The 25,952-nt window shown below is 35.2% G+C and overlaps 2 protein-coding genes and 1 non-coding gene across 5 annotated transcripts in view; 2 read left to right on the top strand and 1 right to left on the bottom strand.

Annotated features, from left to right (window-relative positions):
- Positions 1 to 562: 562 nt before the first annotated feature.
- The window catches only part of LOC123674708 (E3 ubiquitin-protein ligase RNF19A-like), an 84,178-nt gene continuing 58,788 nt past the window's right edge, over positions 563 to 25,952 (bottom strand). For all 3 annotated transcript variants that reach the window (XM_045609703.1, XM_045609705.1, XM_045609704.1), the window contains 7 exons: positions 22,758 to 22,872; positions 21,904 to 22,097; positions 21,326 to 21,470; positions 20,124 to 20,260; positions 19,677 to 19,774; positions 3,178 to 3,633; positions 563 to 1,360 (listed from right to left, as the gene is read on the bottom strand). In XM_045609703.1, coding sequence (XP_045465659.1) covers positions 929 to 1,360; positions 3,178 to 3,633; positions 19,677 to 19,774; positions 20,124 to 20,260; positions 21,326 to 21,470; positions 21,904 to 22,097; positions 22,758 to 22,872 — 1,577 coding nt within the window. In that variant the 3' untranslated portion in view covers positions 563 to 928. The remainder of the gene's footprint in view (positions 1,361 to 3,177; positions 3,634 to 19,676; positions 19,775 to 20,123; positions 20,261 to 21,325; positions 21,471 to 21,903; positions 22,098 to 22,757; positions 22,873 to 25,952) is intronic.
- On the top strand, positions 10,994 to 14,542 carry LOC123674710. The gene is made up of 2 exons (XM_045609706.1): positions 10,994 to 11,517; positions 13,386 to 14,542. Exons 1-2 carry the CDS (start codon positions 11,188 to 11,190, stop codon positions 14,313 to 14,315), a joined length of 1,260 nt encoding a protein of 419 aa, XP_045465662.1. The 5' UTR covers positions 10,994 to 11,187; the 3' UTR covers positions 14,316 to 14,542.
- Trnan-auu lies at positions 15,801 to 15,873 on the top strand. Its single transcript has one exon. It is a non-coding gene; the product is annotated as a tRNA-Asn (tRNA).

The raw sequence follows: 25,952 nt of genomic DNA, 5'->3' as shown, positions 1-25,952 counted from the left end.
TCCTGCAGTTTTTTCAAAACTGCAATGAAGTGGATCCCTAACGTTGGCGTTCTGAATTCAATGATTCAAAAGTTATTATATTCTGACTGAATTCCCATGCAACTGCACTGCCCGAGTAGTATCAGTATTTTTATGTTCCAATAATAATTAAGAATAACGCTGCAATGAAGCGTTTGTTTTAAGTTTTTTGCTGATATCAATCAGTACAAAGGTTATTTTTGTGGGTCTTAGAGGTCTTGTTGCCTGGCCTCAACACTCACCGGAATTTTTTTTGTGTGGTCACAAAAAAAAAGGGTAATTTTGAAGACGTCAATATAAGAGGAGGCTTAAAGAGTTAATTTTTGTATTTTTCCACTAACTCCATAATTTTCATTTTCAAGATTTTTTCCCGTAATGACACCATTTCTCTTCAGAATTTGGCTATACATTTCGTAAGATCTCTAAATTTTTGCATCCTTTACCTGTGCAAATCAAACTTGTTTAATTTCCATTTTTAGCCTCAGGGGAGATCAATAATTACAAATTACAGCTGAAATTTGCTTTAGGTTGAAATATTCCAAAATTTACAAGGACAATTTTTTATTTTAATCGCAATACATACATTCCAACAAATAAATATAATTTCCAAGAAATACAGAAAATTCCACTCAATTAAATATTATCTTTTCATTTCCAGTCCAAATGAATTCGAGAATTAACATCGTTTTAAAAGCTAGATATAAAAAACTAAAAGATTTTTGGTGTTTGAGAATTCACCATTTACAAAACAAGTTCTTCTATCATTAAAATACAAAAGTAGAACCAACATTGAACTCACAAATATTCACAAATCGGAAATTTTCGACTCTAAGCTAAATTTGATATAAAATAAATTATTTAATATTTATTATGGACATCAGTCTTGGTAAAATTAAATTTACAAGGTAACTCATAGTTCAGTTGTTTCGTGGGTGGACTTGGAATTTAGTGAATTCAGAGATCCTGAACAGGATGGTTTATCGAGAGTTTCGTTGGATACCTCAATAATGGTTCTTTCCTCCATGCTTTTTGTGATTGGTTTTTGTTCGTTTATGCTACTGTGAAAAAATTGACTCCTCAGGAACGCAGTTTGTGAAACGAATTTCCTAGCTGGGTTTTCCTCCGTTGGGGTTATGTCTATGTAGATACTATCATTACTAACTGTATCATGCAAACGATCGTGTCTCAAAACATTCTTGGATTTTGATAGATAACTGCAACTGCTTCCAATGCTGACTTTCTCAGCTTGAGACGCCTTGTAACTCACATTATCATCAAATCTTACTCTTTCTGATGCACCATCTTCGTTGGTATTATAACTGCATGAATCACTTCCATTTCCCTGAAAAACAAAACATTATTCAGCAATCAAGTACTTGTAAGATAATAGATTGAACAAAGTTCAAAGACAATATAATTATCATTACTCTGATAGAGGTAGAATTGTTGCCCATAGGTACTTAATTGTATTGCAATGACCGTAACCCTTGTGTTGACAGAAGATGGTATATTAAGACTAACAATAACTGATTAACCAAGGCACTCTTTAACGAAGAGTGACAGAATAGGAGCAATCATTTCCGAGAGATAGTTTTGCAACAATGTGTCAAATCGCTGACCTGAGGTTTGGAAAACAATATTTTCATCCCAACTTTCGCATGCCTCTGTGAGAATTGTTACCTCGCCTATTCAAATCTCTAGTTTATTCAAACAGCCCACACAACTGTTCTTTCAATTGCGAACTACTGATATCAAAGTTCCCACATTGTAAGAGCCTGGCCTGCCTAGGTGTGTGTGGTATCCTGATACAGGCCAAATCTGAACATTAGTACAGCACTTTGCAGAGCCTGCAAATTTCATCCACCGATAGGCCCATTCGGAACAAATGATATATGTACTGACTGTGTCCTATTAGCAGTCACACAATGACCCAAAGACACAGCTGCAGAAGTTGCAAAATCCTACAAATCTTTTTGCTTGCACAAATCTGGATATGGTCTCTTTACTTCTCAGTTCTCACTGCAGGATCAGTGGTTATTAGTGTTATTCTCCAAGCCCACAGAAGGGTTCAAGTCCGGCAGCTGTAACCCTTGATGTCTTTTTCGCAAGTTCATCGGCTTCGGTTTTTGTCCTCCATGTAAAGGAAACATAGGGTACAATGGAACATACACAACTCCTTTTTCGGTTCAGCCCCCAAGTTACCCAAAAAATATTTTTCAAGTCAACACATCTGCTGTGGCCTTCCTTCCAGTTAAGTTTTCTATCTAGTGTAATATCCAGATATTTACATTAACCGAAAAATACCAAAGTCTGGCTTCAAGAGGGATTACCACCACGTGGCTTTCCGCGTATCAGTAAAGCATTAGGTACTCCCATTCATTGCCCCTGTACGGTGTATGAAGTTCTACATTACCTTTATCTTTTTTCTCTTTACAAAGCATATAAGTAGTGGGCAGCACTGTACGATGGTCGATTATTCTTTTCGCAAAATTATAGTTTCAATTCTTTTGTATTGATTTATGTATGATGTAGATGCTTGTTTTAAGAAATTATGTCAAAAACCCATCAAAACCGGTGGCTGTAAGAGGAAAAATCTATAATTTCGTTTTGAACTGACCAATTACGTGGTGTTATTCCCTCTTAAGGCTCAAATTGTTTCTCACGCCACTTGTCAATGATGTACAGGGCTATATGCATTCGGTAACTCAACGCACCTTCATGATTGCTGCTTACTTCACAACAAGTACAGAAAGAAGTGTAATCGCTGAACATTTTGATGTTGTGTACATGCTGATGAAATTTCTTGCAAAGGCTATCGATTCATTTTTTATGTAAGGCATAAATCATTTTGGAGAGTCTTTCTCGAGCCAAGATTACGGTGTTTCGTCTCGAGATCGCTGGTGGACTCTTCAGTTAGGCAATCCATCGACCTCTGCCTAAGACACACTCTCTCACACCGTCGTGGAGAGGTGACTCCTATAAATCCGCCGGGGCCAAAGTAAATATGTCGCGAAACCCATAACTCCATCTCTGGATCAGACAGAGTCACTACATCATCATTATTTCTGGGGTGTTAACACTTCTAAATCACCATCGAGTATATTTATTATTAAATAGATCCACTAGCGATTGGTTTTCTTCGACTTTTATCATATTTACCTTATAATTGAAAATGGATCCGGCTAAAGCTCTCATCGAAGCTCCAGTTTCATCGAAACTTGCGTTGCCAGATTCGGCTGATAAACTGGTGATACTATATCTCTGCGTCGAGTTCAGATCGGCTTGCACCTCCAAACGATGTCCAGCCATGCTTCCGGCCAGGGCAACTGTACTGGCGGATTCCCGATCTGCTTCCCGTAGGACGTGACTATCGCTAGCCAAGGATAAGCTGGCCTCTCCTATCGATGGGTTGATTTTCGTGTTTACACTCACGGCGTCGATGGAGTTTCTGTCAATTCTGTTGCAGTCTATGACGTCATTGTCGTCTGTTGTCGATCCTCCTCCGCATCCACCGGAACGGCACAGCGAAACTGGAACTACCCCGTAGACGTAGAAGAGAAGAATTGGTACACCTATTCCTACAGCTAAGCCGGCAAGTATCGGAGATATTACAACCTGAAAGAAAAGTGCTTATTGTATTAAAAGTGGAAAATGCTGATAATGTCTTAAAATAAATTTCAAGAAACGCATCGACTTGGCATCAGGATGATTCTACAGAAACATTCCGATGACCACAAATACATTACAAGGAATGCCAATGAACTGTACAGTGACTTCATATTCAAGACAACAAGAGGGTCAAAATTTTCAATATCCCTGCAATCATATAACGAATTCCCAAACACTTGAATAAGATACAAGTTTAAAGAAGAGTTGAAAAATATATCAAATAGTTTCATTAATAGTTGTGTTGACAAACTCAGTTTGATTTACATTTTTATATTGTAATAAATAAATAAATAAATTGCAATTTAAGCGTAAAAGAAAATTCTCATTTTGAAAATCGCCTGCATATAGCACGAGCTATTCCTCATTGGATGCTTTTTTCTTGAGTGAATGTAATGTGTTTAAAATACGACTAGTCGAATTAGCAATACAAGACAAATCTTGTTCAAGTGGTTAATAAAAGATGTGGTTGATATATCAAAATGTGAAATATGGGAGAAAGTAAACGAAGATAAATCTACGCCACCAAATGTGAAGAACAAGTTTTTAGTTGGGAGTGTTTTTCATACTGAAAATTTCACATCTTTCAATATTCATGTCTTAGTTCTATTTGTTTTAAGATTTTTTCTTTGTGAAGAAATTTTTGTATTGCATAAGCTTCACAGAATAATTTTGTTGTGTGGAAAGTCTCCTTTAGAATCGTTTGAATATTGTACGAAAAAAAAAATTGCCAATGGTGTTAGCGATGTATCGATCATCAGATTGAGAGAATAGGGGGAGAGACGAAAGGCGCCGTATAAGCTTAATTTGCTAAAACAGAAAGACTAATTATACAGGAAGGCATTAGCACATTTTCCTCGAAATCATTTCGTGAACTCCTGGGGCAGTGAGAACTTCAGAAAACTAAATAATCAAAAATGAATTAATGAACGTGTGAAGGCACATGTGATCACAAATTTATGACTTTCCCACATTTTTGAGCTGCGTTGCGTACCGTGATTTTTTTATTTATTACTACTCAGTATGATCTTTCGGTATAATCGAAGATTTCTTGTTTTTATTGCATTTTCGTTATCTTTCAATTGAAAAGTATTTTATATTAATGACTTTTCTCTTAATTCGAATTGGGCCAATAAAAAATATCTAAAAGGATCAAAAACCTTCTGCTGTGATCATTATCAATACTGTTGTCTTAATTTTTTTTTCTTATGGTTTTATTTTCTTTTCAAGTATTATTATGTCTTTAGTAGATCAATGAATTCACAAATGCGAATATAATTGTTTTACAATTACAACTTGAACAAAATACTTAATATTGAATTTTTTCTTGATTACCTAAACATCTTCCACAATATGCAGGATCTCCACTGAATGTGATGAAATGATGGAAATAAATTATAATACCACTATGAAGAGTTAAAAATAAACCCTCTTATCCTCAGCTGCTCTGTTCGATAAGTATGGAAGAGAAGCATAAACGAAATACGACCAATGATTTTTATTGTTCCAAGGTGAAAAATATATTTATCAACGTTTTATTACATACAATCTAACGAGAAAATACATGGAATACCACTCTGTTCGAGATATACGTTAAATTTCGAAGCCAGGCTCACCATGTTTTATGAAACATATTATCATGATTCTGTTTAGTCATGTTTCAGCGCTTTTTCATACTGGCGTGACTGTCTTTAATGATATTCCTGAAGTATCGGGTAGAACTTCCGTGACCTCAATGGAAATACCTTTGAAATAATATTTATCAAGGAATCAGATTGCTTGAAAGGAAAAGGGCCTATTTTGATTTATTATTTCCAATTATGAACCTTTGGAACAGCTCACGGAGAAAACAATTCAGCTACTTTGTAATTTTCAACAACAATGTTTTACTAAAACATTGAATTTATTTTTTCTTTGAAAATAATAATTATAATGAGCAACTGTGGTATGTATTTTCAATTGAGTAACGCGCTTTTTCATCCCTTTATACGTTCTTGTACCTTTCCAATATTATATTAGAAAGTTTCGGACTTTTTAGCCGTGATTTGGTAGGTTCTTTACCCGATGCAGGATTGTTCCGATACAGGGGCGGATCCAGAATTTTTTCAGAGGGAGGGTATTATGCACAGTACCGAATTTATAAACGTGTGAAGATGCTTAACGTAGTAGTAAGCGAAACGTCAGGTGAAACACCGAATAGATCACGGCCAGGATATTTATTTGTATTTGTTGTTTTGTATTTATCTCTGTCGTTCCGTTAAAAACAATTATGTGTTTATGTTATGAGCATAAGAAATATTATGAAATGGCACTTCCCTAATAATTTTTTTCAGTCCACCTGTATACTCCCCTTCTGTTTTATTCTATATACAATTTCCTAAAGTGGGTCACTTGAACCTACACTTGAAATCCCTCGGCCGACCGTGACCTGTCGTTTTAATTATTCAACAACACCCTCAACACTATTTGCATGCCAACAAAGAAACCTCGTTCACACCGATCATCGTTCAACCCTCAGCAGGAATTTTCTGCTCCCGTGCCTGCACCGTAGGGGTGCCGACAGAGAGGGCCACGCCCGTGCTTGCATTTCCCTAAAGGCGGGTCGCGCCCTTCGGATCTCGCCGGCCAATTTCGACGACAACAAGCCCGGCTTATAATACTCAATTAACAGGGACATCCCTCTTAACATTCCCACGTGAAAAAAAATCAATAATCGGATATGTCTATTTCCTTCATCCAGAGTGCATCTTTTAGGAACGATAAGGAGAAACTCTAACCGATATTTTGCATTACGAAATACTTATGGAATTTTTTGGCTTTTTTATTTATATTGTAGTGTGTTTAGACGCTGAGTGATATTTTATTTTGAAATATTTATAAATGACTATTTCCCTCGTCTCGATTTCCACCAATCACAAACGCTCAATTTTGAATTACAAATGGGAAAACTTTTTTTTTTTTTTTTGAGTTTACTCGCGGCAAAACTTGTTGCTAAGAAAATTACAATACCTTTGAAAACAAGTAATTATGGTATCATGAAATAGTCTTGTCAAATACCATTCGGACATTCAATTTTTCCTGAAAAAAATCGAAAAAACACAATGCAAAGTAATATTCTTTCAATAAAAAGCATTCGTGCAGGTGCAAAAATCCTCTTTTTTGACTGGGATTTTTGTTGCCACCAGCACTCATGAATTTTGTAAAAATATTACTTTGCAACGCGTTTTTTCGATTTTTTTCGGAATGTTTTTTCGATATACAGGGTTTTCCTTGTAGTTCTACTTTTTTTGTGATGATTATACGATTTTATCGAATTTTAATGAATCATTGATACTGATCGGAAAAATAAGCTCCAAAACTAATAATTATTCGATTCATCACAGCTTTCTAACTGGATTTTTTCGATACATGATTTCGATTTTCCTGGAGATTTTGAGATGATTGTATTTTTTCTCGAAATATATATCAAAAGTTTGGTACTAGATCAAAGTCTTTTCACATTTTTTTAAACTATCAGTAGTCCACGAAAAAAAGGTCAACACACGCAACTGTTTTCAGAATCTCAATATTGTTGTATTTTCTCTTCTCTCGTTATTAATCTTATAGATGCGATCTAACCGCTCTCCCAGTTTGTAACTGAAGCTACAAATGGGTGCTAACCCCTTTCCAAAGGGGGCATTAACTTCGATGGTTAGTCCATCAATGCTTATGAGGTGAAACGTTCTCGTGCAATTACACGAGTTTCCTCCAAAACCTCATCCTATGAATTGGATCACTTATTTTGGTTCAAGAGAAAAATAGACTAACGGATTTTGAATTCTATATTCCACTAAAAAAAATGTCTTGACCAGAAAAGTTCATAAGGTTCATTAATGAAAATATAAAATCCACAAGGAGGGTTCAACGATACGCTGGAAGCAGGAGGCAAAGAATCGACAATAAAGGCAGGCTATCCTTGGAAAAAAATCCTAACATAACCATCCCGTTACTATATAGAAACATAAAAAAGTGCGGAAATTTATCATCGTTTCCATCGAACGATCAAAAACTTGGCCATTATCGGCAGACATAAAAGGAAGAGGGCAAACGATGGAGAAAAAAAACCGACCGTAACTAGCGAACGTATGGGACAGATGAAGTCATTTATGTGAAAGTATCGAGGAGGATGGGTCCTAGCGTGTTTGTTCCTGCGGCGGATACGGAACCCACAGCGAGAAATTTGTATCAGACTGGCAGCCAGACGACGCGCAGGACGCACGAAAGGGCGTCCATCGAGCGTGTACTACAAACGTGAGGAGACAGCATCGATGCCGCTTCTTCTGATATAATTCGCAATCCGTTCTTTACGATGATTCATCAATTATTCTCGAACCGAATAGAAATGTAGGCGAAATGGCGAATGCGCCGGGCCGTCGACTTTTCGTCGTGATTTTTGAGCATTCGTCCTCCGAACAGATCGCTCTGTTATTATAATAACGATGTCTGTATTTTTCCAATTTTGAATGGGGAGTGGCTTCAAAAGATAACATTTGGATAACAACAGAGTAAATGAATGGTTATCAGATATTCAGAACCTAACTTCATAAAGTTAGGTAATAATAATAATAAGGAAGTGTACTCGGTCCAATCATCGTTACTCTTTTCATAAACGATCTCCACACTAGTTTCAATGAAAATGAAAAAACTAAAAATTATGCCATGCCGATGATACAAATATATTACTTAAAGCAAATACCTTCCCTGAAAAGACCATCATGGCAGAAACAGTTCTGAATAGAACAGAAAATTGGTTCATCAAAACAAATTGAGTATGAATGTAGACAAGACAAGCATCATCCTTTTCAAAACTGGTCATGCAGGCTATGATACCCCAAAATATCTTAAATTGACAAGCTCTAAGATACAATTCAGTGAAACAAAACAAAATTCCTTGGATTGTGAATAAATGAAAAGTTAAGCTGGACAGAACATATTCAAGAGTTATCGAAACATCTTTCAAAAACTTGTCATCTGCTGAGAGTAATGAAACAGTATTTAGACTTCGACTTTGAAAATAATCTATAAAACCTCATTTGAATCAAAATTAAGATACAGAATCCTATTTTATGGATCAAGCTCAAATATAATAGTCCGGGAACAAGGTGCAAATTTGGTTGATTATTTCTTCATCTTTTTAACAACAACTGCTATACATATTCAGGGTGTGGCGTAATTAATGGATAATCCTGTACTGGCGAATAGAGGAGGTCATGGCCGACCAGAAAATGTAAAGTAATGTTCAGTAAAAATATCATAGTTTTCGAGATATCGGACAATTTCATTTTTTTCTAAAAAGTGCAACTTTACTCACTAAATTCATTGCTGTGATCACAAATCTTGTTATTTCTTTGGGCATTGTTCTTTATTTTACTCTAAAATAGCTGTACTATGAGATAAACTACCAAATTCCTACCATCTTGCTTACTTAAGAGAAAAAAAGTATGATAATCCTTATGTTTGCACTTTTCAGAAAAAAATGAAATTGTCCGATATCTCGAAAACTATGTTATTTTCTGGTCGGCCATGACCTTCCCTATTCGCCAGTACAGGATTATCCATTAATTACGCCAAACCCTGTACAAGTGAATCTTCTTTTTTTTTCAGACGAAACACATTTCGAGATTGGTGGCTACGTTAATAAACCAAACTGCCATATTTGGAGAGGAAAACCCTCGCATTATCCATGGGTGGCCAACGCACCCACGAAGAGTCCCTGTTTCGTGCGCATTGTGGTCTGGTGGTGTGACCGTATTTTTCAAAATGATTCTGGAAAAGCCATAACCGTTAACGGTATCAGATATTGCGACATTATCACACTTTTTTATGGCCAAAACAGAGAAATATTGATACTGAGGACATGTTGTTTCAACAATATGGACTACCAGTCATAAAGCCCGGGAAACTTTGTAATTATCCAGAACATGTTATTTCCAGATTGGGTGACACGAATCGGCTTTCAAAAGCCTGTGATTTGACGCCGTTAGACTTCTTTCTCTGGGACCATGTGAGAATGGGACCATAAGAAAGGTCTACAAGGATAATCCTTGAAAAGTAGAAGTATTGTAAGCAGACATTATTTGAGTTATTGGTGAGATAGAGCCGCAACTGTGCCAGAATGTGATTGGAAATTTTAATAAAAGAATCGGCTACCTACTGTAGATACGCAAGAAGTGGTCACATGGGAGAGATCATATTCAGTGTATAAATGATAGATAGATAGATATGAGTTTATTCAACATAATATTCAACATAATATAATGTATTATACAGTATGAAATATGAAGTAAACTCTGAAGAAAAAATTTAAAAAAACTGTGAGTTATTATTATATAACTGTTCACAGTTTTGAAAAATAAATTTGATTCTAACGGCCGCGGAACCATCATCAAGATAGAAATTTGCCACTTATTAAATTAAACTATCTCAATTATTTTCTGTCACATTCGGTTTGTTTGACTCCTAATCAGATATCCTGTCTCAATCGGGTGTTTTTCCTCATAGTTTGGGATTCAGTTTTGTAGAACTCGGGAACTTCTGTCTTCATTTGCTCTTTTGCCCCTCAACTATTTCATGAAGAGTTTATTATTTTGTGAACCCATGATCTATCTTCTGCAATCAACCAATTTTTTAGTTCCCTCTTGAATTTTTTCATATTCTTCAATTCTTTTATTCTAGTGGGCACTTTTGGGTAGAGTATTGAGGCTAAATATGTGCAGCTTCGTTGTCCTATTCTCTTTTGCGCTTTCGGTCTTCTATAGTTGTCTTTCTTTGTTCTTGTTGAGAAATTATGTTCCTTTATTTCCAGAGGTATCTTGTTCTGCTGTATGTTTATGATTATTTTACTCGCAAATATTTGTCTTATATCCAATGCCTTCGACAGTTCATAAATCTCTCGACTAGGGAATGCTAACTTTTTTCCGTACATTATTTTTAAGATGTATTTCTGTATAATGTCCAATCCTCTTTTGTGGCAATCTAATACTCCCCCCCATCCAATTATTCCATGATGAACAATGTATTTCAAAAATGAATAAAAACTTCTTCAGTTTCAATTCGAATTTTATATCATTCGATTATTTACTTTTGAAAACTCAATTTGAAAGACCCCGCAGTTACGAAGAAGACCCGGTATTTTATTCCCTCGGCTTCTGCCCCCGTTGAAAACGATACCTCAGAAATCCGTCCAGTCGGGAAGAACGCCGAGGACAGGAAAATCCCCGGGAAATCCCTACTGCGCAGTCTGGCAACCCGGCTACAACTGGAGAGAAAGAGAGTGGAACACTTTATTCAATGATAGCGTCGCCCGTTGTAGGGACGCGACGAGCTCAGTTTAACGCATCGAGTCACGGAACGCGCGTCCTGGCGCCCTCCTCCACGCCCATCAGGACAAGAACCTCCGATCTTCTCCTGTTCGGTCTCGCCAGATGAAAGTCAAATAATCGAGGAAGAAAACGTCGTGCAGAGATGTCGGAGAGCGAAGAAGACGCCACCAGCGAGTCCGACTGGCCGGTGTCGGCGGAATGGCTTCAGAACATACTCAAGAATCACCACAAGGACCTGGAGGACCCGGCCATCACCATAATAGCGTTCAGTGTGAAGCCCGGATGCGAACCTAGTGAAAGTGTTCTGAGCCACATAGTGGCGGTGTCGGTGCAGTATTGCATCAAAAATGACGGCTCCTCGGACACTCACAGCCTCAGGCTCATCATCAAGATGCTGCCGCAGGACCCCTTCAGCAGGTTCTTCGTCACGGAGGCGCAGTTCGATCTCAGAGAAATCAAGTTTTATACTGAAGTAAGTTGTGAGGTTTTACTTTAGATTATGACAAAGTTCGTTTGAAAATATGTATCGGGTGTCCCAAATTTGTTGTCTGATGAGGGGATTTCAGAATCCCTTTGAGCGAGACGAAAATGAATTGCACATTTTCGGGCCGAGCAATTTGATTTGTTTTACAAATTTTTATGACTAACATTAAAAAAACACAATTTTGTATTATAACTTCAAAAAAAAAACAAATGATTACACTAAATAATTCTACTGAAAAAAGTGCCTATAAAATATTTTTGTTTTATATTTATAGCACCAGTTTTGAATGAGTTATAAGAACTTTTCATTCGAAGCCATTTCCGAATTTTCTTTTTTATCTTGAAAACAGTTTAATTCACGAATTTGCGGTTTCAGTGACAAAAATCGAACCTGAAAATATGCCACCCATTATTCCCTAACCCAAAGGGATTCTGAGATCCTCTCACTAGACAAAGATTTTGGGATATCCGATATATCGACTGAAATTTCTTAAAAGCCAATAGTCGTAAAGATGTGATCAAAATGAATATTTTAAAATTTATATTCAAATGAAAAAAATCCTGCTTAAATTAATTTTCAGGTAAAGAAAAATTTATTTATGAATTAATTCGAGAGTCGTACATAATCCTGATATACGTACTTCAAACACATAAGAGTCATCAACAATTCGAAGAAATTGAATGACTCAATCATATCATTGAGATTAAGTGGTCTCAGAGCATATATCACGATATACAATGTATTCAATTAATGAATGAAGAATAAAATTATTTAATTTTCTCTGAATGATTATAATCAATCAGAATTCAGCTTATCATTGTACCCAACATTAGTGCAATTAGTGGTATAATTCTTCAACAAATTGATGAATCTGTCACATTAATGCATAATGCAAGATTCATGAGACATAAATAACAACCTTGTATTTTTCGAACAGTTTTTTCATTTAAATACTACGATTCGTCTAAAATCTTATGTTTACATAATTCGAAATACAGTTAGGTACTTGCAATAGAGGAAATATGGCAAAATAACAACGAACACTCCCAACTCAAACAATGGAACCCAGTATAAAATGAATTGTTCCCTGATTGTCCCGCCAAATTGTTTGTGTACAATTGATGAATGCACTAAATTGGGAAAATGCGTTCATCACGCCAAATATTCGATGACAATCAAATTGGATGTCACATTCGAAACGGCCAATTGAATATTACCAATAGCGCAATTTCGAACATAAAATTACCTAATTATGTTTTTATTCGTCGATGGCAAATGATTCAACCTTGACATGTTGAGAATGAATTGATCTATTTAAGAAAAAGTGAATGAACAAATCAACTCATTACTATATCTGAATTAGCAATCACATTTTTCACGATTGTCGTTATAACAACCGAACATGGTGAAAGAAATTGCTCACAAAGTAAAGTAAATAATTGAGTATCAGAGCAAACATTAGCATTAGAGTAAACAGTATCAATTAATAATCACCTATAATTTTGTTCAATGATCGATAGCTTCATGCTTGTTTTCATCCGTTCACCGATGTTTTAATGTCGAATTAAAAATTAATACTTCATGTAATTGCTAGAGCTCAAACCGTAGATTAAGCAAACATTTGTTTTCCTCGTGGCTTGTTAAATGAACAATCAATGTCAGAAATACTTCAGCTAGTTACAACATCATTATAATTGCATTTTTATAGAACGGTAAATTTAATTTGAGATTTAACGAAGCTCGAGGTGAATAAATCTTAGAGTCATCATCAAATTATTGGATACACATACTTGTAATTTAATCATGAAGTGATAAAAAAATTTGCCGTGAAGTTTAATTCTGTATTCGATTTTCAGGTAGTGCCGGACCTGGAGAAATTCAAGGAGACCCAACTGGCAAACTTGGACGGTTCCGACATAAAGATACCCATCCCCAAGTGTTTCTACGGACACTATTTCGCAGGAACGAACGAACCCGATCCCAGCCCTCCCGAATCCGTCCTCGTCCTGGAGAACATCAAAACGAGCGGCTACGTAGGTTCAGACTTCTCCAGGGGGCTCACGCTCAAACAGACCAAGGCCGCCGTCCAAGCGATCGCCCAAATACACGCCCTCTCGCTCTCCTACAAGGTGCTGGAGGCCAAGAGCCTGACGGACAAGTATCCGTTCCTCTTCCAGACCACCAGAGCTTCGGATTCCTACCAACAGCTCATCGAAAGGGGCCTGCCCCAGCTATCCCAGTTCCTGGAGTCGAGACCCGGACTGGCCGACATTCTAGCGGCCTTGAACGAGCTGCGACCGCACACCAAGAACATCATCGAGAGTCTCCTGACACCCAAGGAGCCGTTGGCGTTGATCACGCACACCGACTTCTGGTGCAACAACCTCATGTTCAAGGAGGACGACACAAACTGCCAGTGCTCCATCTTGGACTGGCAGATGGTGACGTACAGCAGGGCTACTAACGATCTCGCTCTACTCCTCATCAGCTCCGTCCCTGCTGAACTGCGGAGGCTTCACACCAGAAAACTACTGGACAACTATTGGGAAATCCTAGTGAGTTCTTGCCGCTGCTTGGGACTGGATGTGGAAACGACACTCGAGTACGACCGTCAACAGCTAGAGGAAGACTACAAACGCTCGCAACTGTTGGCATTGTTACTGTGCATAGGTAGTGTAGATTTGGCTTTGGGCAACGCGCAGATGGAGGAGAGACTGATAGAATTGCTGCAGGACCTCCACACGGAGGGGCTTTTGAGTGCTGAAGTTATAAGGCAGGAAAAGTGAAGTGCTGAAGCTTGGAATGTATCGGGGTTAGAAACTCAGATCACCGAGAGTTTTCAAATTTAGTTCGAATATTGATAGAGTGAAAGGAATCACCTTCGCTATGCTTCATTGAAATACTCGCCAGAAATTAATAATTATACTTATAAAATTTATATAGTTCCGGATGAATTTCTATAGTATTTATCGAGAGAGTACTAATAAAGTAATTTCCAGGAAAGAGTCTTTAATTACCATACCTAATAAAATAGACCCTAAAGGGTCCAAGGAATATGATTGATTGTTGTTGGTAAATATTTTGTATCAACCGGAGACAATTTTTCAGTCATTCAAAATGAAAAATGTTCCAAAAAAATTCTCATGAAACTAACACCGATAGATTATATTTAAAGTCAGTGAAGATTTCTTCCATTCAAATTCTTACTTTTTGAATGAACGATAACGATAAGGAGAAATTTACTTCTACAACTGTATTAAAAAATGAAGTTGACCGTTCATTCATTTTTAAAATTGTCTTTGTGTTTGAAGGTTATTATATTTTTGTATAGCCCTCAAATTTATAGTTTTTTTCAATTATACACATTTTCGATTTTAATACTCGCTGCGATGATATTTTGTTTTCAATTGAGATAGAGACTGCCCTTTTTACAAATTTAGTATTCAACCACGAACCATGTGATATTTTCAGCACAAATGGAAAACCAAAATTCATTTCAAATGCAATATATAAGATTCTTCTATAATTTAATCTAAAAATTGCAACACACTTTAGATGACATGACAAAATTTAGTACTTTGAAACAACTAAAGGACTGATAAGGTAAATACATCGTTTGTTGGCGTGCAGACAAATTTTCAATTCCGGAAAAAGTACCTCCTCGAGGAGGACTCGAACCCGCAACCTCAGAATCACTAGTCTAGCGTTTGCTTTTATAGTCTTTATTATATTTTAATATGTACATGTTAAAATGGTTTACATCATTTTTTGTTTCATATTTTAGTAGTTCCTATACATGATTTACCTACAATAATAATATTTTTTGGCTGGACGCCTTTAGATGATCAGAGGTTTCATTTTTTTTATGTTTCAAATTAGTACTAATATTTAAAGTATTTACAGTAAAAAATGGAGAAAAACCTGTTTTCATTGTGCTAGTCCAGCGCTTTAACCACTAAGCCACCGAGGAAGCTGAAGATTCTCCGCAATGAGGAACCACTAATCCCAGAATCGAGTGTTAGTATGTAACTATAGGTATAATTCGTAAGGGCTGTGGATGATGAAATGTTAGTATGTACTCAATAACGTCAGTGATCATCCTGATTCCATTCACCTATCGTCTAGCATCGTCGACTCACTGACGTTATTGAGTACATCCTAACATTTCAACATCCACAACCCTTGCGAATTATACTGATAGTTTGTAAGGCATTACACACTAACACTCGATTTTGGGATTAGTGGTTTCTCATTGCGGAGAGTCTTTAGCTTCCTCGGTGGCTTAGAGGTTAGAGCGCTGGACTATTGATTCGGAGGTTGCGGGTTCGAGTCTCGTTCGAGGAGGTAATTTTTCGGGAATTGAAATTTTTTTTTCTGGCCAACAAACTATTTCCTTATATTCAATACACAGACACTATAATCCATCATTTTCGAGTTGAAGGACCGATGCTGCTCAAATTCTGCAAGGGTATAAAGACCTATGTAACAATGCTGGAGCAAAAAAATGTCACCATCCCCTGAAGCGGGCTTTTAAAATAATTAATTTCCCGTAGGTACTTCTTGACAGAATGTATTTTACATGAATGTAAGTGAATCAAAACTGAAAGCTGTTAGACACTACTTCAAAGACACATCAAGGATCTACTACAATTAGTCTTCAACGCAGAAAGGTGAGGATTTCCACAACATCGACGTAAAAATGAATCACGTTAAAAACCCCCAACTACAATCCAATCTCGTCTAATATTCCATCTTAGCCGTGATGAGCACCGAGGGCAAATACTTCAATCTCCCCATCTCCGGTAAAATGGGGAAAACATCTCCCCATGACCTGACCCAGGTCTTCCACAGCTGCGTCATTTACACGGAAACACTTGCTCGGATAGAATCCACGGAACAATTAATAGGTCGCCTCGCTCTCCGAAGGTTTGAAAGCCGAGGCTCTCGTAAGATAAATCTCGGTCGAAATGGGACTTCGCGCGGCGTATTTGAGAGACGTGTAGAGGAAAGTGTACTACATATCGATCGTCGGGGGGTATAGTTGAGATTTATAGGTCAACCTGAAAAGTTCGCGAAAAAGTGTTTAGCCCGCACATTTCCATATTGAAAAGTTCGAGAGGTCGGTAAATGGTCTCTCCGGTTTTATTTTCCGGGCGTTGGAGATACCGTGGCCGCCCACTCCAACGGGAAAATGGAGCAGGAGAGTTTTTCCTGAAAATTATTCGATATCAGCTTACCCGTCACCAGTTATTACGATCACGGGAGGCGGAAAATTCGAGGAGGCTCGTTTTGAAAATATTCTGTTTTCATTGTGTCATTTTAATTGCAACTTTTCATTTTTTTGTCTATGAAAATACGTGTATCACGACAAAATGGCGAATGCGCCAGTTTAAATAAAAATTTCTTCAAGTAAATTATCATTTTACAATGTCGGAAACATTTGCGGGGGTATACTTGACAACTTCCAATGACGTCATAACGATCGGTTGAATGTAATGTAATGAACACAGGACAAATATATTAATTTACAAATAGAGCATGAAGCACGGGCGTAGCCAGGGGGGTAAGGAGGTTCAAACCACCGACTCAGCAACAAAAACTTTTGAGAGCTCGTTTCTTCTTGCGCCGTTGCTGTTTTTAATTGGTTAATTGAAAAAAATATCGAAAAACATTAAGAGTTGATATAGTAATAAACATAGATAGAGGGAGTTTACCCAATTTTTGAATGTCCCCAACATGGTTAGATTACATTTTCGTGTTGAGTTATATTTTCAAATCTACAATTTTACTATATCGTTATGAATGTATATTATATTAAATGAAATATATTTATTTGAGTGATTCCCGATTAAAATATGCAAATTTGAATATTTGGCATCCGATATTTTTCCTAATTGTCGAATTTATAATAAGCAGAATATTTATTATCTGTATATACCTGATGAAATCCAAGGTTTGGCAACTTTTGCTCTCCTAGTGTCATCGGTTGTTTCACGTCGTTTGATGCGCTTGAAGTTTGTTTTCTGAATTTCTGATATATTTAGGTATTTATTTCAATACATTTTGAGTTAATATGAAACGTTAATTCACTATGGGACATAAGAAGTGCGTTCTTTGTGGAGAAACTCGCGAATTGAGTGAAATATCGTACCACTGATATGTTTTCATTTCCACGAACTTCATGCCAAATTTGATAGTTCATGTTGGGGACAAAATTTGCTTACTAAAAATGACACATGCTCCCTCTATCTGTGTATATTTACTACTCTGAGGGCTCATCGAATAATCAGAATCAGAAGACATATTAGGAAAAATACTGAATTCCATCCAATCATCGAAAAAAATGATCTAATAATTCCGTAAGAACACATCCAACCAATTGGAGAATTTGGAAGTAAATATAAAATAACAATATTAATCTTCAAACCAAATTTCGTGTTGACCACGTCATTATATTTATACGTGTATAAATAGAAAATCCAAACATAATTTCAAAACAATTTAAGAGAAATGAAGCACTGACGTGCAGTCACTAGCTTTTGAGTGCTCGTCACTCAGGCTCCCATTGTATCCCTGGAAACCAAAAACTGGGTATATACATATACAGTTCTGAGGTCTCCAAGGGTGCAATTGGCGCTTAAAGAAAGAGCGTTTAAGAATTACTGACTTCACCTGAAATAACGAGCGAAATCTGAACTGAATATTTTCGAAACAATTTATATTCATTTGATAACATTTTTTAAATGCCCTTTTCAGAGGAAATTGAAACAGGAATTACAACACCGTGAAACGACAAAATTCGCATCAAAAAATCAGATGTATCAAGCTGGTAAATTTAATGGCTTAAGTGGTATACAACTCTCATTTCGCAGAGTGAACATTTGTATTAACAAGACCGGTTTGTACATCATTTGGTACGACAGATTAATTTGTACAACTCGTGTTCACTTGTCTGTAGTAGTATGAAACAATTACAAACAGTTTAATTAGTTGGCTCTGCAATAGCAATATAGAAAGTTCAGGATATCACTTGTCATAGATCGCAGAGCACTACTAAAATTTACTTCTCAGAGAACTGAAGCTGTCATGAATATATGTAGTATGACTGAGGTACATCTACATCTTAAGTATGACAACGGTAATTGCTATTTGGAGTTCCAAAATGGTTGTTACAGCGAGATGACTACCTTTCTTTGCGTCCCATTTTGGAGCTCAAAAATTTTTGTAACTGTTAAAAATATTGTTGTAGTTTGTGAGATTAAGTACTGAATTGATAATATAACATAGCGAATCGTCATAAATGTGGAAAATAGTTTTTATAAAGTTTGAGACTGGGTACATAACCTCGGTTGAGCCCATATCCCCATGTTGGGGACCTGATAGATACAGAGATAGGTAGATAGTGTTATTTTATGTCGAATATTTTTTTATTTCAGAATTTAAAATTAAATAATGATGAAGAACTCTTTGCCGATATGAATCATCACATTTAACATTTAGGAAAAGATCAAATGAGCGATTTTGATTTGCCCGTGGTAAAATTTGTACAAAGTGCAGTGTTTATGGGTAAGAATCGGCATCATCCAGAATTAATAAAACTACAACTTAAAAAATATTGAAAAGTGGCATATTTCAATGTGAGTCACGTTCTACAATACAGATTATTTTAGGTGAAGACAGATACTCCTCACCAAGGCCTCCAATTCAGAGAACCAAAGAAAGGAATATTTTTCCTGTATAACATGAAAACGATAGCACGAATAACAAAAACGAATCCGCAAAAAGTTCATGCAACAATATCGTAGTAAAATGACTCAAGACCTTTTCTTTTCTTTCAGGGTCATTCAACCAAAACTTCATGCTTCATCTGGTCGAGAATGTCGAGATTACTTTTTACATATTCAAAACGACCACAAACCGCAGACATACATGTTTTAAATTTGTACCACATAATGATCGGAAATGAGTTTAATCCACCTTGATCTGTTGAATGTCAAGCATCCATAAAACAATCATATTATATGCATGGTTGTACATACATAAATGAGATAGGAAGTGTTGCGTAAATTTCAAATTATTTTGTTGATTAATTTTTGTATCTCTAGATTTTCGTTCAAAAGGTTAGATCGCGAAAAAAATTTACTCACCGCAGCTAATACTCCTCCTACAATGGCAGCATTTCTTTTATGTTTGTTGGCCGTCTGATACCTAGTGTATATTTTTCTGCCAATCCAAACAGGAATACCTGGAAAAAATGTTATGATCTCAAGTATCGGAAATACCAAACATTCAAAGATATGAGTATAAGAATTTATAAAATTAGGCAAAGTTCTTGGAGGAAAAAATTTCGAAGAAAAATAACGAGGAAAATGAAATGGAAAATCGGACAGATCTATTATTATTATTCGTGAAATAATTAATCGACCAAATAACAGCATTTTAATAAAATTGTGAGACATTATTATTTTCTAAATGAACGAACATGTAGCATTGATTACTTTTTTTTTCATACAATTCAGGAGTTATATTCCTGTTACTGATATATAATTAATAAATATTTTGAAAAAAAATTACATTCCTAATAATTAACATACCTATAATCATGGCTGGTACTGTAATACCGGCGACTAAAGCTATACCAACAGGTGCTCCTACTAAAGTACCCAGCTGCCATAAAATTTTCTTCTTTCTAGACCATGGCTTTTTACCCCAAAATGTGCATCCTGAGGGACTGGAAGCATAAGATAATAATTATATAATAATACATAGATTGAATAGATTTGCAGAATGATATCAGGTTATTTATATTATTCAATTCACTTAATCACTAACTAAAAATTTCGATTTCTATTAATACAATATTTCCTAAACAAGTTTTTTGGGTACAATAGGAGGTATTGAAATCTATAAATAAAGAGATAATTTGCTCAATAACGACGATAGAGATAAAAGGAAGCAAAACATCTGGGGGACATTCTAGATGAAAGAATGAACTTTGACAAAAAAAAATAGAAGAAAACAGAAAAAAGGCAAGGTAGAGGGAGACTCTACCCGCTGCTCAACTCAAAAAGTAAACTTTCCTTAGAAAACAAACTGAAGATAATAAAAATAGTGCTAAAACCAAGCATAAAGTATGCAGGAGTAACCTGGTATAATACGAAAAACAAAAAGAAAGATCAGTTGCAAAGCACACTAAATTCAGTATTCAGAACAGCAGTTGGCGCATCATGGTATATAAGCAATCAACAAATCAGAGATGAATTAAAAATTGAAACTATTGAAGAAATAGTCAACAAAGATAGACAATAGAGACGCTGAAAGAGCATGAGAATAGGGAATTCAGAGAGATGATACAAATCCCAATGAGAAAGACAGATAAGAGACCAAATAGAAGAAAATAGTGATATCTAGAAGGGAAAAGTTTCCCAATTAGACAACAGTAGGAAATGGAAGAAATTATAGTAGAGACGTAGGGAATAAAATTCCATTCCTTGTACAAAAAAAAAAAGATCTGAGCTCAATAACGACTTCATCGTCATTAATAATTCATTAATAGAAAATGGTGGGTGGACAAGTAAAAATTGTAGCCAATAGTAAGGTAGATTTGTATTATGTACTGATGAGGAAAAATCGTGGGCATTGTATGTTTTGTAATTTTGTTAGTAATCTTCTAAGATTCTGATAAAGACAACTTGCCGAAACGTGCGCCAAGCGCTAATGGAGAAATCACGTGAACAAGAGTGTTTTAACTTCATCTTATACAGTGTATTTTTTTATCATAAAACATGAAACAAACCTCAAATAATGCAAATCACTAATTTCCTTCATGCACAGCCAACAAAATTCTGCACCACAGACAGCACACATCATATGATTGCACGAACCATCGTCCATTTTAACGATTAATACTTCACATCTCGGACAGGGCTTTATATCTTCTTCTGAAATAGAAATAGATCATTAGATATTGAAAGTTTACATATTTTTATGTACTGTAAGTCAACTGAATGAAAATGAGATCCTTTTGAAAAATAGTATTTGACTCTAGACATTATAGTTATATATATGAAAATAATGGTTTGACGTATGTGTGTTGATATATGAATAACATCACGACTTGCAGATAATTTTTAATTCTGGAAATTTCAGCTTCCTCGGTAGCTCGATTGGTTAGAGCATCGGACTAGTGATTCGGGGGTTACGGGTTCGAGTCCCGCTCGAGGAGATACTTTTTCCAGAGTTGAAACATTTTCTGCAAGCCGTGATGTTATTTACATATATAAATAACAATTGTGAAGAAGTAGGAGTGTAAAATTTAGCATTTAATATTAAAAAAAAGGGTTCAAAAGGCAATTTTGGGAAGCTCATACTTACTATATTGAGAGTCTGTACTATATGCAATTGACGAAGACCTAACGACATTGGGAGATCTCTGAGCACGCGCAGCATCACATGTCTGATTGGGATGCCATTCAGCCTTACAGTGATAACAGAAAAACGAATCACATCCTGGTCGCTCACATCTTAGTTTTGGACAACTAGCGCATTCACTTGCTATTACAGCGAATCTGTAACAAAAAAAACATTAAGAATTTTATATGAGGATCTATATCAATACAATTTATTTGCATAAATTACATGAATCATACAATTTTCTTTAACATTAGTAAAAAATATGCAATATGCATATCACTGACACATCTATCGAACTAGCAATCAACTCCAAAGACATTAGGAGTAACATTTGTCGGTAAAAATATTCCATTTAAAACATTTCCATTACGATCCTATAAGTTGATTTTGGAAAAACCATCATAGAGAAATTAGAGAAGAGATATGACGGTAAGATATGGAATTTTTTTATGGATACCTATGAATAAGAATATTCCATTAATGGAAAAGGATTTATAAGAGTTAAAAACGAACTTTGCCAAAAATTATGTATCGAGTGATAATGACCCATATGAAAGTTTCCTATGTTTTTTCTTGGAATTTAACCGCTTCTTTTTTTTTTGAAGGGAGTAACCAAATTAAACAGGGTTTCTTTTGTTCGTTTACGCTAAGATACCTTTTCATTCAGATATTGCAGATCAGCTCAAACGGCACAAACTCGCCATCTTGTGATGCTATAAGAAACGAGGAAGGATCAGAAATAGCAAAAAAATTAATTTTGACAAGAATAAAGAGATACATGGTAGATGGTATGAATCATTTAATTTTGTCATTACCCGCAGTCCGGAGCAGGACACCATCTTGTATCTGGTTCAACTGCTAATACTCTTCTAACCATAAAGTCTTCATATTTGTCCATCATGGCAGGGTCGTCGAGGATGAATTTGATTTCTGAAAAAAGAAAAAAAAAACTAAATGTACTGCCAGTAGTAAAACTACGAAGAGGACTGAATTCCCCAAAAGATGTCTTGGAATTAGGTTTGGGTGTATCAGGCCCATCATGCCATGTTTTAAGCAAATGGAAATGCCTCCCTCAGTACTTAAACAAATATTATAGATAACATGATAACATCGAATTTAAAATTTAAAACATGGGTAATGAAGTTGGCCTCATCAAAAATGAAAATAGAAAAAAACTAGAGAGCGATGGCGTTGAACTTTTGCGGGTTTGTTCAAATTAGTATTCATATTATTTTTTCACATTTAGATTTTTCTTAACACATATATGAAGCCAAAGCTTCCTATTGATAGAATAATATCGTGTTATTTCAAGAAAATGTCAATTATCACATTTTTGGAACAATTTTCTTCAGGAAACGAAAAAGAATGTAAAAATAATAAATGCATTATTGAAGGTGTTGACTGTTCCTATTTTCCATTCGAATAAATTGGCACAAAATCATGAAAGAAGAACATTCTGCATATCGAATTAGTGTCGTACGAGATTAGTCTTCATATTTCTTGGTCTGAACTAGATAACTAACGAAAATTTTGTCTATTTTCTTATATCTTGTCAATTTTTCTAGTTTCTTTCGAAAAAAAAAAACGAAAGAATTCTAAATAAATCAGTCCGTTATGTGAAAGATATTCTGTTTTACAGGGATATAAGATCAGAAAAACTTGAATATTTTTTTTTGGTTCAAATGCTACATAGCTGAATTTTTGGATAACTTACTTCAACGATGAACTTCATATATTCACAAGATATCGATTTTTTTTCATCAGAAATCTGATGAATGGATTCTGAGAATAAGCCAAAATTTTTTCAATAAAATTTTACAAGGATATTGCTATTTTTAAATTAATTTCAGTTCAATCAGATGGATATTCATTAAATTATTGAAAAAAGAGGATTTCATATGGTTTTAACTCCAGGGAAATCAGCCTGATTAACTTTTACTTTTCTTTTAATGAACCTTCTTGAAGATTTTCTCGAAATTTCAAATCACTAGAATTAAAATTTTTAAGCCCAGTGGCGTCCGGAACACTTCAACCCATATTTTTAACCAAAAAATGTACTCCTTTGATTTTTCTTCAACTACAAATATAAGTTTTTCGTTGCTTTATTCTTGAAATAAAAAATTGAAAGAATTTTATTACATATCAATGTATCAAGCCGAAACATATTTACAATGTTGCCTAATTTTTGAGAATATAGGAACAATGTGAATAAATTTCAACACTATGCATTTTGGCACATACATAATTTTCATAAAATGATCTGAAATAACACCTATTTGAATTTTGGCGCATCTATTGTAAACTCTTTATTCGAAGTAAACACCTACTATCTATTTATAAGAATGGATATCGCATATAATCTATCGTCTGCGATTGAAGCGACAGATGGGTATGATAATAATCATAATCATACCTTAATGGTAATATTCGATTATCACTGATTTCTGGGCGTGTAATTCAAATCACCTGATTGCAATGATAACGAACATCGGTGTACAGAAATAGCATTAATCTTAAATACATATGTATATCAAATAAAATAGATACCACAACTGAAAATAAATAGGTAAGGTAAGGATAACGAATTTCATAAGCCTTACGCAAAAATAGTAATAAATAATTGGCATACCGGTTCGTTTTGTTATCGCGAATGAATCGATAATACTTGTCTAGCTAGTGTAGTAGACATAAATATTCAAATTGCGCTAAGCGTACAGGATATTATAAGATAGATGCCATCGATTTTGTTTTTGAGCGGTCGTTCCTCGAACAAATTGATCATTTCTTCATGATGCCTGTATTTTTCGAAATATGTGCCGGGAATGCTCTCAAACGATGAGTGCGAAAATGCTCATTTTCAAAATATTGCTGTAACTTTTTTCTGATGAATATTTTTCATTTCTCTGAAAATATTTATAAAGCAACTTTAATTGTCGCCTGCCTAACTACAATATATGAAGACCTTTTAATATTGTCCCGTCAGACAAGGAGTGACGAATGTTAGCATCGAAACGAATGGATCAGTTACAAGACGATTTCCGTTTCTCTTATTAAATTATTAATGTTCTGAGATGAAGAATGGTCTCTTCAAAAGTCGCCATTTTGATCTTAAAATGATTCATTAAGCGATTACTGAATAAACACACAAAATACTTTCCATATTTTTTTCGTGAATTTCGAGTTTAAAACACTAATTCAAGGGTTTTCCAAAAGGGATGATACAATTTAAAATGGGTATAATGTCAATATATTTTTTTGTATTTTTTGACATTTATCACGTCATCTGTGTTGAGTAGTTTATGCCTTAAAGGTAATCATAGATATACACGTTTAGAAATTGACAACTTTTTTTTTTATCAAAATCACTGTTCATTTATGAATTCAATTTAAAAAGATTAAGACTTTAGACAAAATTTAAACCGTAATTCAAAATTCAAAAAGAATTCATGTTCGACATTATTCAGTTAATCGACTCATTATTTGTCGTATTGTAGATAAATGCTACTCTTGTATCGAAACTCACATCAAATTTGTCCATGATATGACGATTAGTGAATCGATTATCTGAATAACGTCGTTTCTCTAATTCTGTGGTTATTCCGTTCATTCTTCCACATCTTGTAGAACAAAATCGTGCGAGAATATATCAGAAACGCACAGTTTTCATGGTTATATTTTATTATTCTATGTTGGTACTCCGAACTTTCCGCCACGGCTTTATCTGTCAATTCATCAATTTGCCTTAAAGAAATCAGTTCTGCCAACCAACATTTTTCAATGCAAAAATTACTAAATTATATTTATGGAAATATTTCATTAATTTCAATGAAAATGCAATGAATTAGAGAAAATAATGTATAATACAGAAGGGTCATTCTACCACTCGTTCATTCCAAAACTAGCCACTTCGTGGCTCGTTTTTGAATTTTGAACTCGTGGAAGAATATCAATGCCTTCTGCACTTGTATTATAAATAACTATTATCAATTCTTCTGAAGAGGGAACACCAA

This window comes from Harmonia axyridis, chromosome 3 (assembly GCF_914767665.1).
Source record: "Harmonia axyridis chromosome 3, icHarAxyr1.1, whole genome shotgun sequence".
NCBI classification, from domain to species: domain Eukaryota; kingdom Metazoa; phylum Arthropoda; class Insecta; order Coleoptera; family Coccinellidae; genus Harmonia; species Harmonia axyridis.
Note: the sequence above shows the minus strand (reverse complement) of the source record. Positions and strands in the feature narration are given on the sequence as shown.

Excerpts from the sequence above, each read along its gene's own strand:
- LOC123674710 (XM_045609706.1), top strand. The coding sequence starts at position 11,188 with ATGTCGGAGAGCGAAGAAGACGCCACCAGCGAGTCCGACTGGCCGGTG. Across the intron at positions 11,518-13,385 it reads AAATCAAGTTTTATACTGAA|GTAGTGCCGGACCTGGAGAA; the intron begins GTAAGTTGTGAG and ends TTCGATTTTCAG.